The following is a 20472-nucleotide window of genomic DNA, read 5'->3' on the forward strand; positions in this document are numbered from 1 at the left end:
ATAAAGAGTATTCTGATTGGTCCAAGGTATAAATTCATCCAGTGAATCTTTGTGCAGTGGTAACTGATGGCAATGGAAAGAAGAAACTTGCTTGCAAAACATGGCATCTTGACTTGTTGAGAGAGAGAAAGCATGATACGAAAAGTTTAGATAAAGGTTTAAAATACACATGGAAATGGGAATGGCTGGAGCAAAAAGTTGACGGAAATTTAATTGGTCAGTTTATAAGAAAACTGAATGCTAGAGGACTGGCATTTTGTGACCTCTGCAAGAAAGATCTGAATTATGGTAATCGCGGTTGGAAGAGTTTGGAACAGCACCTACACAAGAAGCTGCACATGGAAAAATCAAAGCTCTGAAGGCATCTGGAAAAAGTGCAGTTAATTACTATAAGAAGAAAGATTTCTTGCATGAGAGAACACATGTAGCCCTCTGTGTTCTGCATGTTGCTAATACAAGCACCAGCTTAAAAGGGAAAAGGCTCTCATTGAGAAGGAAGAGAAATGATTGCACATCGAGCCAAAAAAGTCAGTGATGACAAAAAGGAAGGCTAAAGAAATCTTTGCCAAAGCCACAAAAAGAGCTTGACTGGCATATCAACTGGTTGTGTCCATTGGAGAAAAAGATAAGTGAATGTATGGGATTATATGTATATAGTTGATATGCTTGGGTGTTTATTTTACAGATTTGTTATGAAAAGAGAGAAGTATCATATATTTGCTGCAAAAATTGACAAATTATTGTGACCTAATTATGATGAGAACACTGAGATGCACATGAAATAACTTCAGCATCAATAGTATTGGAGAACAAATTCATCTGACTATAAATACTGTGAAATTATTAAAGTAAAATTGAACATTTTTGATAAGTTTATTAGTTTTTCAAATGCTTATTGTGGTTTATTTTAGGATCATAAATTGCACCAGGAGCAGTGTTTTATGAGTGTAAAATGTATTTTTGGCTGGGGGGCCCCTGGATCAGGGGTGCTGCCCCTCGAGACCCGTTGGGGGAGGACCCTCAAACCCCCCCCCTTAAAAGTTTTTCAGCTTTTTATGGAAGACCAACATTAGGTCTGCAAAATGTTGTTGCACTTTAACATTGATTTTTTCATTCATATATATCTATGAGAAGACTTGGCTACTGGCACACTGTCTTATGATGGCTTGAAGTGGCAATGGATGGTTGTTGTTGTGGGGTTTAACGCCATTTTTCAACACACGATAGGCTATACATGGCGGCCAGTATTAATGGTGGAGGAAGAACCCGGGAAAACCCCAGAAAGAACCACCGACCCACGAGAAGGTACTGGCAAGCTTTCTCACATACCCACATTGGCTGAATCTGAGACTCGAACCGGCGCAGACAGAGGTGAGATGGCAGTGATCCATAACGGAGAGCGCTTTAGACCACTCGGGGCCCCGGCAATGGATGGAGTAAATGCAGTTGAAATCCATAGTATCTTCAGTACAGGAAATATTTTAGTTAATGTTTTGATGAGGGCACTGCTTCACATTTAAGCAAGCCAATTTATATCAGTTGCAACAGTCTGCCTATATGCTGAATGTATGATGGGGGAGAGGAACAGAAAACATTGTGTACTCTTTTGGCTTCATGCTGTTGACATTTTTAGAAAATTCAATCTTGTAAGCTGTTGCTGGTTAAGTTTTGCTTACTATTTCCTGCAGAGCCATGTAACTTGGAATTGAGATACAACCTTGAGTTAAAAGGAGCTGACTGTGGCCAGTGTTTTACACTTCAGTGATCTGCATTAACCTGTGTTACATCAGTTTCTCAGACTGTTGTCTGCAGTCATGTAACTTAGTAGATAGAACATTCTTGAAAAGAGGAATAATCTTCTATAAAAACTAATACTGTAGTATCATCTATTTTCATGGGGGACCAGTTTTTGTTGTTTTTGTTGTTGCCCCAAACCACGAATTTAAATCACCAATGAAAAATGAGCTACGTAGGATGATTTCCTCCCCCCCCCCCCCGTTTTCTTACAGTGTTTCATTCCTAGAGATTAACACAGCTACTGGTATTTGATAAATCAAGATCAATACTGTAATCTGGTAATTAAATATTAGCTTCTGCATATTTTTGTTTCATTTTTTATTTTAACCTTTTGAAACAAGAATTATAAATCATTTTATATTGCTTCAATGCACATGTTCGATAATGTATATGTTAGCTGTAAGTTTACACTCACTGCCTTAAATCGATATGTGAGGTAAGTAAGGATAGAGAGAAAGTAGAGAAAAAGCATAAGGTATTCAAACAATAGTAATACCGAAAATGAAAGAAAAAATAATACAAAATAACAGAATATGAAAATTAAATTTAATACTTATTCAAATCGATCCTTCATTAAAGTACAACTGTTGTTGAAACATTTAAATCCTTCTGAAAGCACATTTCATTTTATCCATGCATTTTTAATCCAAAAGAACAACAATCCTGTAAAATACTAAAACTATTTCTTGAAACACTATTATTAATGAAACACTATGTATATACACTAATTACAGCAGAGTATTAAAGCTAACACTTCACAGATTTTTGGACAAAGCCACTATATCAGCAGTGTCAATCAAGTCTCATGGTACTCAAAAATGTTTCTCAGGTAAATAATCCCCAAATTGCTGAATTAAACAAGTCCAGCTTTTTCAAAACCACTGAGGGCTGTTCCAGTAAAACATATACCCTACGGGGGGAAGGCACTTTCAAATTCAACCAACCCACACCAGAAGTAATTTTAAAAAATTATCATCCACCGTCAGATGTGTTTTAATCGAAAAACACTGCCCCCTACAGAAGCATATTTTTTAACATAATTTCTGGCTATGGGTTAGTGGGCAGTAGAAGCGATTTTAATATAGGGTTGGGGACAGAGGCTATTTAAATTACAGCTGGCTGGAGGTAATTACTGAATTCTTATAGATCATATAATCTACTGCTTATTTTTATTTGTATTCATTCATTATAATCAATCTTTTGTCATTTTGTTTGTTTGTCTGTCAGCCAAGTATGTCTCTGATACTGTGAAATCACAAATTTTCATGGTGGCTTATTATTTGTAGATGTCATTGATCAGTCCCTTAATACCTACTAAGTTAATATCCATGAATACAGATATTATAATAGATATTTCTATTCTGATACAGAAATCATGAATTAGTATCCTTACCAAACTCTGTGTTTACTAAAGTGATCACTATGTCTTGCTATTTTTCTTTTTTCTCAGGCATGCTGCTTTTGGTTAGAATAATAGTTAAATCTTGTATATCTTTAAATGTGTGGTCAGATTCTATGATTCCTTGGTATTATTTTTTTCAATAAATGTTTTGGTAAACTTATAATACACGATTTGTCAGAAGAAAAAAACCCATTGATGCCTGTGGAAGTGATGTTGCATTATTTGTCTACTTTAACACTATATCATTTCTTGTAAGAACATCTTTTTCAGTTACCGATGTCTTATTTTTATGCCTCGTTGCAAGACTATATAAAGTTTTTAAAAAAAAATATACCAAGTCAAACATTTTTATATCATAAGTTAGATTTTAAAAAATTGATGAAAGTCCAAGAAGCATTTTTCCCAGAGTACTTATAAAATCAATGTCATTGCAGTTAACTGTATTGTCAACAGCATCATCATCACTGATGGCCTAGCAGTAACATTCTTCACTTTAAGTCCAGTTGTCACAGGTTCTATCTCCCACTTCTAGTCTTTCATATGAGACTTATACCTATGGCCTGAGGGGTTTTCATGGCAGAGTGGTAGAAGATGCTTGTCTTGTGATACAGATCTGTTGTTGTTGTTGTTTTAGGGTTTAACGCCATTTTTCAGCACACGATAGGCTATACATGGCGGCCAGTATTAATGGTGGAGGAAGAACCCAGGAAAACCCCGGAAAGAACCACCGACCCACGAGAAGCTACTGGCAAGCTTTCTCACATACCCACATAGGCTGAATCCGAGACTCGAACCCACACAGACGATACAGATCTGAGGGGCTTCCATGGCAGTGGTACAAGATGCTTGTCGTGTGAGTAGTTGCTTCCAATGTGTAAATGAGAATGTTGCCAGTTACTTGTGGAAGGTCAGTGGTTCTACATAAGTGGTTTTTGGTGTCTCAAAAGGACTTGGATTTTCTTCAGCAGTAAAACTGGCTGCCATATATAGATTCTTTTCATCTGAAATTGGCGTAAAGGCCATAATGATCTACCAAAACCCGAGATCTCATGTCTAAATGACTTCGGCTGTTTGAGATAAACGTCAAATCAACAGAGGCTCCAAGTGCCCAAGTGTACTAAGGTGCTTGCTTTTACGTCACTTCCACATCTCACAGAGTGAGTTTGTGTCACAGATTAACCAGTTTAGGTTGGTGTTCTTTCGGGGTTCTTCCTCCACATATTGTTAAAAAATAAAAATAAAAACAAACCAAACCAAACTAAATCAACCAACCAATCAACTGTGGCAACGGCAGCAAAGGTACTAGTCAATCATTTTTGCCACAGCTGTATGATTTTATAACTTTTGACTCGAGTAATTTTTGTAGACCTTTGAATATTGTCAGTTATGCCTTTCTGACAGTTACCTTAAAGTCATCATCAGTTGGTACAAATGGATTTTTCATGATGAGCATATGAGATGGAAAAGTCTTGAGCAATCCTGCTTCACACACTGCCGAAAAGTTTACATTTTAGCTCACTTAAAGTTTCTCTAACAATGTCCATTGTTCCAACTAGAACTGTTATAACTTATTCAAGCTATATTCACCGATACCTGGAGATATGCATCTGTAATAAATATTTGTAACAAAGTATGAAAATGCATCATTGTTTTTCAATGATGCATTTGAATTGAGCAACAACCACAATCACCAAACCAAGAAATAAAATTATTCACATCTCTCAGGCAGAAGTAGTGTATAATCATAATCAGCCAAAAGATTTTTAAATTTTTAAATTTGCCAAATATTTTTCCAACCACACTGATTCAGTGGACATGTCACCAGAATGGACAGACACAGACCAGAAGGTTAAAATCGATTTGATACATCTTTAAGTAGCTAAATTGATATTGGTTTAGTTAACTGTACACCCTTTATTGTCTTCCTTTTGATGAAATTTCTTACTGAAGCTGAGAAAATAATGTTGCACACATAAAAAAGAGTCACACTTTTACTCATTATTGTTTTTATTATACTTCTCCATTCCAGCCTGTTCTTTTGAACTTGTCCGCCCCACATACTGTGTCTTGTTTATGATATGTATCTAAATTTCTCACTTTTCCTACTACTATACAACTGTTCTGTCAATATGCATCTCAGTGTGAAATGCAATGGGGAGACTAAATCCAAGATTGAAAACCTCTACATTTCTGGATGTATTCTGCTTGGATTCCATATTTCTGCACAAAACTCAAGAGTTCAGGACTCTCTATACTAATTCAGTTCCCACTGTAAACCTGTGCAAACACCATGATATTAAAATTCAGTAACTTAACATTTCGAGTGCTCATGATCAAATTTGTGTCAGTATAGACACATCCATGATGACAGGTTTTGTGAAAAGAAAACCACAAGAAGCCGCAACATTTTCTGGATCTGTAGAAATCTGAAATGTGTGCTTTCAATACTGCACCAAAGAGTCGGCTACTGATTTCAGTAATGAGTCATCCAAACTCAGGTCTGCAAAGGGACGGAAATTATGTTAATAAAACAATGTCCCTCACTTTTTTCAGTTACATTTAGGACAAGCTTTCAAAAGATTGCTTTTACTAAAATCTTACTTTCATTATCAACCAATCAGGGACAGTCAAACCCATATATACTCTATTTTATCTTCACTGATTTATAGTATGGTTCTCGTTCTTTCACATCTGTAGCAATATTAGTCCTTTAACAACTCTCAATGGTTGTAAGCCTTTTTCAACCATGCTGACTGGACACACTGTAAGATAATGTTCAAGCAGAAATACCATTGGATAACCAGAGACCAATACAATCGAATAGTCAAGTTATCTCCCTTGCAGGGATGCAGCCAGGATTTCAGGATTTACTCCAAGTTTTGTGTGTGTGTGTTATCTCCAATGAGGAAGTGGTGGCATGAGGAATAGCCATTGTTAAATATCACCCTAATACTTAAATATCTGTCACTCTTTCTTACTGTTCCGCTCTTGAAATCAAAATTCTCAAAGAGATGTCATCTCTAGCTGTATAGTGATTATTAATGTGATGTCATTGGGCATGGGCATGTGGTTGTGTTGGCGTCTTGGTTGGAATGGCAGAAAGACCATAGGCTTACTTCATATTTGACAGCTAATTATGATTTTGTCAAAAGAATTAAAAAATTTCTAACAATTCAGTTGGACTCGAATACTTGATTCATAGTCGATGAACAAGTTCTAAAACTGATGTGTTTATTTTGGAGCTATGTTCCTCCATCACATTCAAGATTTAGATATACCAAAGGTGAAATTAGTACAGTTGCAGCCTAAACTACTATCGTGGCTACTTCAGATGTTATTTAATGTGAGACTTTAATGCAAGAACTCATAGCTTCAGTCATTTTTGGGTTAAAAAATTTTATTTCTTCTCAAACAACTCAATTTAGTGCAGATTACATTGCTTTTTAATGATACTGTGAGAATTCTTGATGTGTAAAAATTGCACAAGAAATGAACAACATCAAATCAGAAAATTACTACCACTGGGAAAATACTGATAGGAATATACAGAAATAATGATATAATTATTTAAGTAGAATATGTGGTGACAATACGAGCGCTAGTTCTACAACTTTGCAAAAATACATCTTGTACAACTATTCTGTTGTTTCTAACAACACTGTAATATGGCAATAATTTCTGCCCACTTTTTACTTTAGTCCCTTGCTAATTAATAGTTTTATATTTTACAATACTAAACACATTTTACCTTTTGACAATAACACATCATTACAAATTATTTAGATTGCAAGAAAATAGAAGTTACAATTTTATTAAAAGCACTGGTACCAGTAAGACTAAAGAAGATGGTGAGAAAAAAAAAGATTCAGGATGAAAAGATTAGTAGTGTAGTAAAGAATCCATATATCAGAATGACATCATGTATTTTTTCATCATTAGTTAATGACACTGCTTAAAAATGTAGTGTACTAGATAATAGACTTTTTTAGTTATCCAATTTGTAATACAAATACCAAATGATGTCTTGGAACCAAGTGCCAAAAGGTCTGCAGAAAATACCACCATGATTAAAATATACCTAGGAAGAACCAAACACAAACAGGACAAATTTTATCCATCTTGCTTTGAGTTTACATAGATCAGTGAGTCTCTTATGTTTAATGTCATTTAATTTTTGCATGCAGCATGTACTTCATTTGGTCATACATCTGCAAGATATAAAAGTTGGTGTCTTTATTCTTTTGTTGCTATAGTGGTTCTGCCAACTAGAGATCTACACACAGTTATGTTGTATGGGGATTCTCTGATGTTCCCTATGAGCATTAACCTGTTAATTGTTTCTGAATTTAATATGATCCTCCTCCTCTTTGTATGAATATTATTCTATGCTGTGAACTCCTTTCATTGCCTGCTGTCTCAAACGCATATGCATAACTAGCTTGGACAAGTTACTTTTCTTTATGGTTGTGCAGTTGTCAACATCTCACATGTATGGCCCCACGGGTATTCTCTCTTGGATATCTCTATTCCAAAAAGAAAAGTTTTGAACCAGAGGTCTCGTTAGAATTTTAAAACTAAGAGTCCATGGCTCCCATTTTGGTAAAAATACTAGTCCCACCAGCAAAAGTTGCATTCCCCTCCCAGAAAACTATGCAAATTATAAGAACTACAGGTTTCCAGAGTTTCTACATTCATTATAGCACTGACATAGCTCTTGTTTGTCCATCAGAGTGAGTCTGAATTTTTTTGATCCAAGGAAGGTCTTATTCAAAGTACTAAGCTAGGCATCACACACTTTCTTACACTTGGCTACTGTCCCATCCAAACTATCAGTTCTAGCAACTTTAGCACTCTCCTGAATCTCATTACAATCTTCGTCAGTTTGTTGTAGAACCCCAAAATACTTTCAGCCACTAAATTCTGTCATTGTAAATATCAGCACAGCTAACTGATTAACACATTTTCCCACCATGCAGGTGACTGAAGGAGGACTGACAAGTCTTTGAATTTTACCGCCCACCTAAATGAAAAAAATTGGCGTCCAAATATGCGTGATTATAATCGTTTCCGAGACCTCTGTCAGTTTTCACAAACATGAACTCTGCCAAAGATTCACTTCCTTGAATCAGTGCTTTGCTGCCTCTTATACCAGATTTTTCTCTTCCATAATGATATATTAGGGTTTTAAGTCCAACATTCCCATAGTCTGCTTGTTCAGACATGGGGATCTTGAATAAATATAACCGGCATATTGTCCATCCAACACGTACATTGGACTCGCACTCAACAGCAATTTTGGGCTCAAAATCATACACTGGTATTTCCAGTGACATTTTCCCAATGTCCAACAGACCAATATACATGAAATTCATTGGCGTCACAGCTATCACCAGCCAGTATTTGCCGACTGAAAACGTCGTCTGAGGACAAACCGTGCTGTAAATCAGCCATTTTGGTTTCCTCTGTGGCCCTTATTCGAAACACGCATTTGTAAAACTTCCATGATGAAAGTAAGGCTAAAACTACCATAAAATGCTTGTTCCAGGGCCCAATGAACCAATCAAATTTAGTTTAACTGCCATTCTTGTCGAACCGAAGTATCCAGAGATCTGCATGTCATATCAAGTATTGTGAGACAGCTGCGGCAGCGCGAATCACGTCGCGAAATGCACTTTCAAAGTTAAAAGTTTCATAAAAATTGCATACTACGCAAAGCACATTTTTTATTTATATGACGATGTAATTTGCTGAACGCGTATTACTGCTTTAAAAGTACGCGAATTTGTACAAATTATGTGCACTCGCGTGTACTGGCATCATTTTCTGACCTAATGTTTTATTCACGTTAGACCGTAAGGAGGGGGTTAGATGCAATTTTAAATATATATTCGGGTTTTTTTCTGACAACCCCACCAGCAATTTCTCATTTTGCTAACACAACCCACAACAGAAGTGATTTTCCTAACCAACCTTCCACTGTCAGGATCAAAATAGTTTGAAACACAACCTCCTACAGAAGTTTTTTTGAAGTGCCGTCCCCAGGGGGGGTATATGTTTTACTGGAACAGCCCTGATAATTTGGTCCTATCTTTCACTCATTGTCGCGTGAGCTGCAATTATCCACTCAGCATGAATTGGCTTGATTAATGAGGTTGCTAGGTTTACTAATACTGTGCACTGATCATCACCAGTAACATCTTTTTCCGTAATGACATCCATGACCTGTTTAGCATACCAATCTTGGAAGTGTGACTTTAATTCTTCTTTACTAACTGATTGGCCTAGTGTTGTTGCTTGTGTCTGCTTCCTTTGATGTTGAGCACTCAAACAAAAACATGGTGAAAGTGATTAATTTTGACAGGTATTGTATTTGTGCTCATAGGGACAGAAGTATTGTTTTAGTGTTGTTGGCTGCATCGGCTTCAACTGATGTTATTCATTTGGTCGAAAATACAGTTAAGTATTGAACTTGCCAGGTCTTTGATTTGTTCTTGTACAGGTGATAGTATTGCTTTAAACATTGAAGTGTCTGCCGTTTGCATCGGCATAGTTTTATTGTTTTTTATTCTTTATTTTGGGTATTTGTAGAGGTTAAACCATGAACTTAAATACCTACAAATATGCAAATTTTTACAGGCAAAACCACAAATGTAAGTATCCACGAAAATGCCTTTTTTTAATACAAAACCATGAAAATTGAGCCCAATGGAAATAAATGATACTACAGTAATATGTGACATTATATTTATGCTTCAGTGTTTAGGGTGCATGGGACAGTTTTATTCATTAGATTTGATGCCACATCATCCAGTCTAATATACAAATTCATACAAAATAGAATACTTCAGATAGGTCAGAAAGGTCCAAATTTTGGATAGCTGTAATAAATCAAACTTAAAAATATGAATCATTTGACCTGATGAATCTGTGCATGCACTAATAAAAAAGGATTTTGCATCCCAGCCCCATACTTCCACATGCATTTTTCATGTTTGAAGGTCATTCTTGAAGCAAAGTGAAACTGATGGTGAAAAACATTTTGTACAACACAAGCCGAAAACCTAATTCACAAACATATCCATATCTGTAACCATTCAACAATAATACTGAAAAATCAAATGATAGGTTAATATTAATAAATTTGATGGACCAATTTACAAAACTTTGTGCATAGATCCATTTCTTGAACACTCACTGCAGAATGATGTAACTTCATGCGTAGGATGTATTATAAAAAGTATTACATAAGATAGAACAGCTTTGCAGTTCAACCATACCACCATATTGATGGTTTTCTTGTTCAGCATAAATTATATACTCTGTACTTTTTGTTTAATGATGATATACCTTTGTTTTGCCATGTCAGTAAAATAGCTTGTACAAGGCTAGAGTTTTATGTATTTTCCGAGACAACCAGTTTGTAATAAAAAATTGTTTACCTTGTACTTGGACTATAAGATGCCTCCGATAACATTCTTCCCCTTCATACAGTGTGTATAACTTGTCCTTATTGCAGGATCTTCCAGCTGGCCAGATTTTACCAACCCCGAAGTGCGAAAGTGGTGGTCATCCAAATTTCAGTATTCAGAATACATTAGTGCCCCTAATCTGTTTATTTGGAATGATATGAATGAGCCCTCTGTCTTCAATGGCCCAGAAATTACTTTCCATAAAGATGTTGTCCATTATGGAGGATGGGAAAACAGAGACTTGCATAATTTGTATGGTTTTTATGCGGTAAGTAGCAAAGCTTCCATATTGAATTTTTAATACACCTCTTGTGTCTGTTTATACCTAACAGTTTGGGTTATAAAGGGTGCAGAACGATGATGACATGAACACAAAGCCTATCCAGAATGACTTTTTATGTGGATATAATTTGTAGTCAACAAAGTGCTCTCTCAGTTACTAATCAGGTACTGAACGAAACTGATACCACACAGAACATGATGACCTTGGAAGGTAGATTTTTATATGCAACAGGTACACTACAGTAGTGATAATTATTCATTAGTGCCATTCAAGTTAATTGGTTGTTAAACAATGTTCCTGTTAGCTAATTCTTTCTACTTTACCAACATCACATGAACCTGATGGTCTTTCCATCAGGGTGCCCTTTTATGTATCTTGACATACTGGTTCCATTATGCAGAATATAGACAGACATATAGTTAACATATATTTATATGTAATTTTCATCAATGAAAAGATAACAGAACTACTTTTAAACAGACTACCTGTTGTTTATTAGTGAGTTTTATTCAGTGTTTTAGGTCATATATGGCAGGCTCCATTTAATTTACTTTAGCCACCAGGCCCTCAGTTTTGCACTGCATTAATGACATCATTTTATCAAATTCATGTCTCTCTTACACTTGGAGGACATTATTGTCTTCAAAATAGAAGAAATAATGCAGTTTCCTTGTGCAAAGAAAATCTCTACAACAAATCCAGGCATTGGAATCGGGATGAATACCAACAAAATCTCTCACTTTGTACTTCTGTAGATGCTAAGGACTGCTGCTGCCACAGGTACTTGTATTTGTTACTGAAGAAAGAAAACTATTATCAACACACAGTCCTATTCTAAAAATAATTTTTAAAATTTTTTTAGACAGGGTCATAAACTTGTGTGTTTTGAAATCTGCCCCCCCCCCCAATAATGTGCTAATTTTATTTACTCCCTGGGCACCTTAAGTCACTGGTTAAATATCTCTGCATAAAATGATACATTCCAAATTTGTTCCCCATATACATTTTAAAGAGAAATGCTGCCAGGATTTTTTCTAGATGGGGGATATCCTCCTTTATCACTGAAATAAGGGGGGAGTAGAAAAAAGGAGGGGGAGGAGGAAACATAGTTAAGTATTTGCCTAACACTTCATTATCTGTCTCTCTTCTTCCTGCTTCACTTTGTTCGAGACCTACCTAAATCTAAATCTTTACCGCTAGTTATATGTGTTAATCTATTGATTACCTCCCCCTTTATCACTGAAATAAGGGAGGAGTAGAAAAAAGGAAGGGGAGGAGGAAACATAGTTAAGTATTTGCCTAACACTTCAGTATCCGTCTCTCTTCTTCCTGCTTCACTTTGTTTGAGACCTACCAAAATCTAAATCTTTACTGCTAGTTCTGTAAACGTTAATCTATTGATTTGTGAGTATACTCTGTTCCTTATCTGTGTATGAATATTGTTCTTCTGAAGAGGCATATCACGGCTAGCTTTGTCAGCTTGTAAAGGTTGGAAAACTTATCTTTATGGCTGTTATGTATAATTTTCCAGAGCTCACAGATATTATTTTTTGGTCAATCTGTTACAAAATTAGATTTTTCTCTAACATAAACTTTGCCAAAGTTTCAATTTCTTCAATCAGTAGTTTACTGACTACTATACCTGATTTCTTTTCTGTTCCATAATGCTGTATTAGGGCTTTTAGTCCGTAAGTGTAATAGTCTGCTTCTTTAGTCAAAGGTGTTCAATAAATATTTTTTTCATTATTTATTCAGTTTATCTTAACTCTGATAAGGATATATGGTTTTGTAGCATATGATCCAGAGGGCTAAATTGAGAAAAGAAATGAAATTTGCATTGTACTTTTAAATTGTCTTTATTTTAATAAGCCGTTTTCTGCTCTTGTGCATTTAATTTTGAAATACTGTTGGAAGGTTCAAACCATGCCATAATACATGTTCCAGGCCACATTGTGGCAATCACATTTAGTTTAACAACCATTCCTGTCTAACTTGAAAAACCCAGATGTGTAAACAGTTGCCTACCTGGACAACAGATGATGTGACAAGAATAGTTAAATAAAAATCGTATACTGCGCCAAGCACATTTTTATATGGAAGGCTTTCAACTGATTTGCTTCACTGTTCTCCAAGTACACAAAGACATAAAAGTTTGCATGATTCATGCATTTGTGCATCTTGGCAGTATCTCTGTTTAAGTACTTTACACAGCACTTAATGATTTTTATAGAGCTTTCATGTTGCTTTGCCAGTACTTCCTGTTTGTCATTAATTTCTGATTGATGGTTATTGTTTAACCTGGACTGGAACAAACAGTAACCACCAATGAGAATTCAGTGTATCATATTTTGCCATGTGACACACCAGTATTCTAGCTTTCAAATTGACCAAAGCAGAGAAGATACAATTCAGTGTAGAAACTTCACATAAAAGTGGTTATTAAATGATGAGTAAAGTACTTCATTATACATATGGAATACTTTTGTACATCTCATTTATGCTCAACAGGCTGCTTGCTTAAGATAATTAGTATGGAATTGGAGGCAGATTACAAACCATGTCACTTTGTGTTAACTTGTAGATGGCAAGCATTGTGAATAGTCTTTCTCATTTTTACTAACAAAAACGAGTGTTAGTGACTGCAAATGCTGTTTTAGATTAATTCTAAATGTAAAGAATAACAAGGCAAACTAATATATATATATATATATATATATATATATATATATATATATATATATATATATACACACACCATATTATGTTAAAAACATCATAGCTTTGAAAGTGTTGGTATAAAGCAATTTGATATACTGTTGTTATATCAAATTTTGATCCACCTGTGACACATTACACATATATAAACATTGTTTTAACAGCAGGCATTGATTGTTTAAATCAGTGATGAATTTCCATTGATTAATCATTAGTGATGTCAAAAATGAGAAAAAATATGTTTGTAGTGTTTAACTTTCTTCATTTAAACCATCTTTTGTATTTAAATCGTAACTGTGTCTTATCTTCATTTAATCAGCTTGAATAAAAATATAAACTCAAAAAGAGGAGTAGAAGCAACCTATCAATTTGCATAGAGGATTGTGAAAAGCGGCAAAGGTAATAATTAGATTCTGTTGTGGATACACTTTGCAGGGATGTGCAGAGTTCATTTGCTCCATCAATACTCAGTTGCCAGTAGTCAGTCTCACCTCAGTGCAGATGGCAAGTATGCGTATTTGTATGCGATATAAATAAAATATATAATATATATGTTTCATGCTGTATGCTCAGCAAGCCTCGTTTCCTTCTAATGAAAAATTGATACAGCATACATACTAGTACAGCATAATCTCTATATTTTGCATGTACAATATATAATGAAAAAAGTATGCTTTATGAGGTCTTACTTTTCAGCATCAAGCCACATCACAGGGACAATTGCTTCGATCTGACAACCAGGAAAGACCTTTTGTCCTGACTAGAGCTTTCTTTGCTGGTTCGCAAAGATATGGTAAGTTAAATTTAGCAAATGCTACACAAAAATCCAGCATGTGTTTCATAGGGAAGGAAAAAAGTATGGACAGACTGTGGTTATAGACCTCTTAAAACTATCTTGGTGTTATGTCCTCTAAATTGAGTGGATGACTAAGCTTGAGCTGTTAGAAATATTTGTTTGTATTATACATATTTCTAAACAGATAGATCATGCTGTTGGCCTGAAATTATAAATTCCATATTATAACATTTGTTTTCATTTTATGGAGAAAAAAAACATTACACATGCAAGTACATGGAGTAACTGATTTAATTTCTTTTTGTATTACATCATTTTTTAATTTTTTTTTTTTATGGATGTTTTTGACAGTCAGTAAAACTCTACAGTTGTTCCTGTTGTTTGAGAGCAAGAGCAGAGTCCTGAATGAAACTGAGTTCAGATCCCAATGAAATACAAAATGGAAGACAATGATGTCATTAATAGTTAGCCAAGTTCTGCAGTGTCAACAGTCTCTTGTAGAATCACAGAAAATATTATTTTTTTGCACTTTTTTCCCAATTTTTGAATTTTGTATAAATGTCAGTAAATGTCCTTGTCCCAGAATTGATTTAGAGCACTAGTATTTCCAGGGAAAATAATCACTTAAAATCCAATAATTTGAAGAAAATAAAATCTCAGCCCAAACTGGTCACAACAACACAACATGTCAGAAGTTTAAAGCCCACTGACTAGTTCTATACAAAACATTAGGTATACGGCTAACTTAAGACGCAAAACAGATTCCCGGATGGAGGTCAAGAGTTCAACCTTTCAGAAGAAATGGAAGTTTGTTACATGACTGTTATCACATACTCCCAGTATGGCCTTAACTGAAATCAATGGTTCTTACTCTGGAAAAGAAAGAAAAAAAGTTGTTTACCAGAACTGCCACTGTTTCTGAATCAAGGTTAGAAACCAGATATATTGTTTCTATTATTATAACAGGTCAAACAGAACTTTACTGAATTTCTGGAAAATGTCAAGTCCAGTAAACAAAATTACCTTACAGTATCATGTAATGGAATAAAAAAATAATTAAAACTAACTAACAAACAAATAATTTAATTAAATCAAATATACATAATAATCTAATATGAAATAGTTTAAAATATCCATACACTGTTTTTAAATAAGTGTTAATATGAAAAACAAATATCTTTACGTGTTTTTGTTTATGGGAATGAGTGCAGAAAGGAAGGTACTGAAAAAGACATTGAGACAACAACAGCTGCTGCTGATGGCTGTGCATTGAAAGCAAAGATCCATAGGAAAATTTCCTTTATCACAACATAAAAATAATTTGAGGAAAAGTGAAAAGGACTAAATCGCTAAATTTAGAGCTCTTGATGATAAGCTACAAGAACTGAAAAATTTACTCTCAAATATTTTGGACTTTGTAAATAGTGTAGTGTAGACAGAGTAAAATGAACTTGGTTCAATGATTACATTATTCTAATGCCCTGATGTAGGATGTTTAGTATTAATGGGAAAGATATCAGTGATCATACTATCAACTTCATGTTTTATTTTCGGTTTTTAAAAAATAAGTTTGCAAGAAATGTTCCTCATATAGAGTAATAACAAGTATTAACTTGTGTTTACATACAGTTTCATTTATGTGTCCTTTAAAATTAATGTAATAATGCACCTTGAAAAACATGATTTTGAACCTTGAAAAGCCTTGAAAAAAACCTTGAATATTTGGAAAGAAATATGCTACTAACCCTGAGTGAGATCATTTTCTCTTTAGACAAACCTATTAGAAATTCACTTGGGATTTGAGCACATCAGACATTGAAAGAGACAAAAACTTCAAAAAAATAAAGGCATGCTGAAGTTGAAATTTTATTTGTATATTATGTCCAAAAATATGCTGCAAAAACTGGTTCATTGGCAATGCACTGCAGTACATGTACCAGCACAATCCATATTAGTATACCACACACCTGTGAACATTTGTCCTTCATGAATAACAAAGAACTGCTTATTTGTTTCATGTACCTTGCTGTCACCTACATTGTAATGCATTAGTGGTTAAATATATTGACCATTTAATGCATTATTGGTTAAATACATTGACCATGTAATGCATTAATGGTTACATATCCTGACAGTGTAATGAATTAGTGGTTAAATTTATTAACTGTGTAATGCATTCTTGGGTAGATGCATTGACTGTGCAATGCATTTGTGGTTAAATACATTGAATGTGTAATGCAGTAGTGGTTAAATACATTAACTGTGTAATGCATTACTGGTTAAATACATTGAATGTGTAATGCATTGGTGGTTAAATGTGTGTAATTTGGATTTTTAACATAGCTTTAACAATATGAGTTATTGACTCATATTGCTACAATGTCTTCAGTGTGGCAGTTCATGCCACAGGCATGTGACATCATGTCCCACCCAGTCACATTATCCTGTCACCAGGCCAACCAGTCCTGACACTAACCTCTTAACGCTGCATGCTAAGTGAGGCAGCTGCTAATATCATTTTTATAAGTGTTTGGCATGATTCTGCCAGGATTCAAACCCACAACCTGCCTCATCCAAGGCAGACACTCTAACCACTTAGGCCAAATATATTGGTGTTACTTATGTAGTTGTCTGACAAGTTTAGCAAGTGTTAAAAATGGGACGCTAGTTCATCACAATGTCCATAACTGTTTGATAATGATTGAACAAGGATTGTTTCCTGAATATTTCAGATTTGCTGACTGCTGATTTTGTTGAAATATTGCACGGGTATGATATGTAATTGTTAACATTATGTGTCCACTGTACTGTAATAAAAACTACATGTAGTTGCAAGGTTTAAAGATGTTTTCAAAATAACAGTATTGTACTGATTTAAATAAAAATATGAAACTGAAAGTATACTTTCCAAGTCAAGTGAACTCAGAATTTGGAGCATGGAGAAGAATCATGTGGCACTCCATGCTAAACCCGAGTGTCCAAATGTGTTGGTTGAAAAAGCTTCCCTCCTGAAAAAAGTTTGGGTTAGGTTGTGAATGAACCTCCCATTTCATGAAGAGAGTTTATTTCAAGAGGGAGCTAATAGTTATCAGAGCAGAATTTCTCCCATTCTGTAGAAGTACTGAAGGCTTACACCCACCTGGGAATAAGAAAGGGTCACACAGATTGGAAGATTGCTGGTGAGAGAAGTTGAGTTGAAGCAGGTTGAGGTTTCCCTGCGTATTGTCATCACTTACTCTAGAAACCTGGGTCCTTGCTGAGTAGTAGAATTTAAAGGAGGGTTTTCCCATTGGCATGTCTTAGGTGTCCTCACTTCCTGGTTCCACGTGAGGAACAAAGTATGTGTTCTGGATCACTGGAGGTTTGTCTCATACTTAGCCCATTTTCCTACATGCATTAGGTAACTGTGGGATGGATAGTGGATAAGGTTTGAGGATAGACTTGTCATGGTCTTTTGGTAGAGTGGTCATTGATAGGAATGAACCTCATTCCATGAGTTGGAGATTGACGAAAGCAGCAACAACGCTGGAGAGAATTGAACTGCCAAATGGGAATGTGAACCATGTACAAGACTGACTTCCAGGTGTGTCTGTTGGAAGGGTTTTCAACAGGAGACTAGTCTGTGTTCGTCTTGCTGAAATATAGCCATTGAGACCAAAATGAACATGAAACCAACAAACCAGTTGTGTGCTAAGAAATGATTTTCAGTTCATGTGCAAAGAGGAAGATTTCAGGCCTGTAATGTCTCTGTTGACAGTAGGGATATCCATGTCCTAGTCCAGCATGAGTAGAAAGCTGGGATGAAGCCTGATGACTCTCATCTTTGTGAAAGGAAACCCTGTTGATGCATGGGTCTTACACAGTCGCATTTTGAAGCATTATAAGATGTCAGAGACTTGATCTGACTGCTGTATCTGTTTGACAGAAAAGTTGGATTAAGAGATCAACCCATGCTGGAATTCAAAAAGAGGCCACTTACTGAGCAAGAGGTGGAAAGAACTCTGATGGCAGAAGTAGAAAGACTTTTCAATGGATTCATGGGAGCTGAATCTTCCCTAGACAATGCTGGCTTCAGCAGAGGTCTCGGAAACGCTTAATCACGTGTATTTGGACGCCAATTTTTCATTGGGGATGCAGAAAATCACTTAAGCTAGAGTCCTCCATACGCATGTAATAGGTGGGCAGCAAAATTCAACAGCTTGCCAGTCCTGCTTCAGCCACCTGCTTAGTGGGAAAATGTGTTGATCAATTACTGTGCTGATATTTACAATGACAGAATTTAGTGGCTGAAAGCCCCCACCCCACCCTACATGTCACCATTATAAGAGTACATCAAAAGAATAAGCTGCAATAGATGGGCAGCAAGATCAAAGCATAGCTGCCAACCCTCATGATTTTGGCGTGAATTTCACTACTTTTTCAGCGATTAACGGATTCACGCTGCAAGCAAAACATTCACGCATTCTCCAATTCTCAATTATTTTAAATCTTTAATAAAATAACCAATTTACCCTTAAGCACTAGTCGTGATATTGGCAGTTGTCAAAACGGTCCGGTACTGCTGGTCTTGATATTAGTAGAACTACAGCAGATTGGTATAGTTGGCCCGGTAGCAAGCATTTTAGCCTATTTTAATCTATATGTATAAGAGTAGTTTTACAAATGCTTTTGAGAGAAGCTGGGGCCCAACCGGAATTTTGCCCCGTGCATGCGTCACCAACACTGATTTGAATTACCATCCTGCATCACATGTAAGATCTTGAAAATGGCTTCACCAGCAAGGAAAAAGAAATGTATTGCTCAAAAAGTGTAGTTTAATTTGGAATATACCAAAAATTGGCCGTGCACTCAGCCATCAAACACTGATATACATTGTGCTTTTTGCATAGTGTGCCACAAATTTTAGTATTGGGCATGGTGGCAGAGATGATATGAGGAAGCACATCGGTCGCAAAAAACACATAGAGGTTGGGAAAATTAAGAATTTGCAAATTTCAGCTCTGGAATATTTTAAGCCATCGATGGAAGACCTGTCAGCTACCAACACTGAAGCATTATTTGTGAGTTTTCTTGTTGAACACGATCTACCTTTATCAGCTGGAGACCATGCTAAACATTTGTTCCGACATGTTCCCGGACTGGAAGATCACTTCCAAATTTTCCTGTGGAAGAACCAAAAGTGCTACACTAGTTAAAGCAATACCAGAGAACGCCACAGAAAACTTGATCACAAAGATCAACCAGCAGGCAAGAAGCCTGAAATGTTTTAAAAGCAAATTTATGATCAAGCAGTTGAGGAAGTCTGCCACAGTATCATGTCTTGGTAAATAACCACAAGAACAAGTGAAGTTTATGAATACCATAATAAATAGAAATGCAGATATATTTCTGCATATATGTAGTGTTTTATTTTTATTTTGTGATCTTGATATATTGTAGTATTGATGGTCAGAGTGGATGGAGTTATTGTCATGATATTTTTCACTAATCCATGTCCAAATTCACTAATTTGCATCCCAGTTTTCACTAATTGTGAGCCTGGAAGGTTGGCGGCTATGTCAAAGGCTTTGACTGGCACCTGGGTGGGAAAATCTACTGATATTTACAGTGCTTGAATTCAGAGGCAGAAAGACCCAGAGATGTACATATGGTCATTTATAACAGTACATAGAATAAACAACTTTAGCTTTTATTATTGTGTTCATTTCTGGGTGTAGCAGAATAAGCACTGCACATGATCTTGGAATCATGACATGTTGAGACTTAGACTTGAATGAGTATTTTGGGGTTCAAAGGCAAACTGACGACGATTGAAACGAGATTCAGGAGAGTGCTAAAGTTGCTAGAACTGATAGTTTGGATGGGACAGTAGCCAGGTGTAAGAAAGTGTAGTGATGCCTAGCTTAGTGCTTTGAATAAGACCTTCCTTGGATTGACAAAATTCAGACTCACTGATGGACAAACAAGATCTATGTCAGTGTTATAAAGAATGTAGAAATTAAACTCAATG

The 20472-nt window shown here is 35.6% G+C and overlaps 1 protein-coding gene across 2 annotated transcripts in view; it reads left to right on the forward strand.

The window, feature by feature from the left end:
• The window catches only part of LOC149805080 (neutral alpha-glucosidase AB-like), a 97180-nt gene that overhangs the window by 45397 nt on the left and 31311 nt on the right, over positions 1-20472 (forward strand). For both annotated transcript variants that reach the window (XM_089947158.1, XM_089947167.1), the window contains exons 14-15: positions 10716-10936; positions 14363-14459. In XM_089947158.1, coding sequence (XP_089803284.1) covers positions 10716-10936; positions 14363-14459 — 318 coding nt within the window. The remainder of the gene's footprint in view (positions 1-10715; positions 10937-14362; positions 14460-20472) is intronic.

This window comes from Sinohyriopsis cumingii, chromosome 2, assembly GCF_028554795.1.
Source record: "Sinohyriopsis cumingii isolate HCF-2022 chromosome 2, ASM2855479v2, whole genome shotgun sequence".
In the NCBI taxonomy this organism is placed as follows: Eukaryota; Metazoa; Mollusca; class Bivalvia; order Unionida; family Unionidae; genus Sinohyriopsis; species Sinohyriopsis cumingii.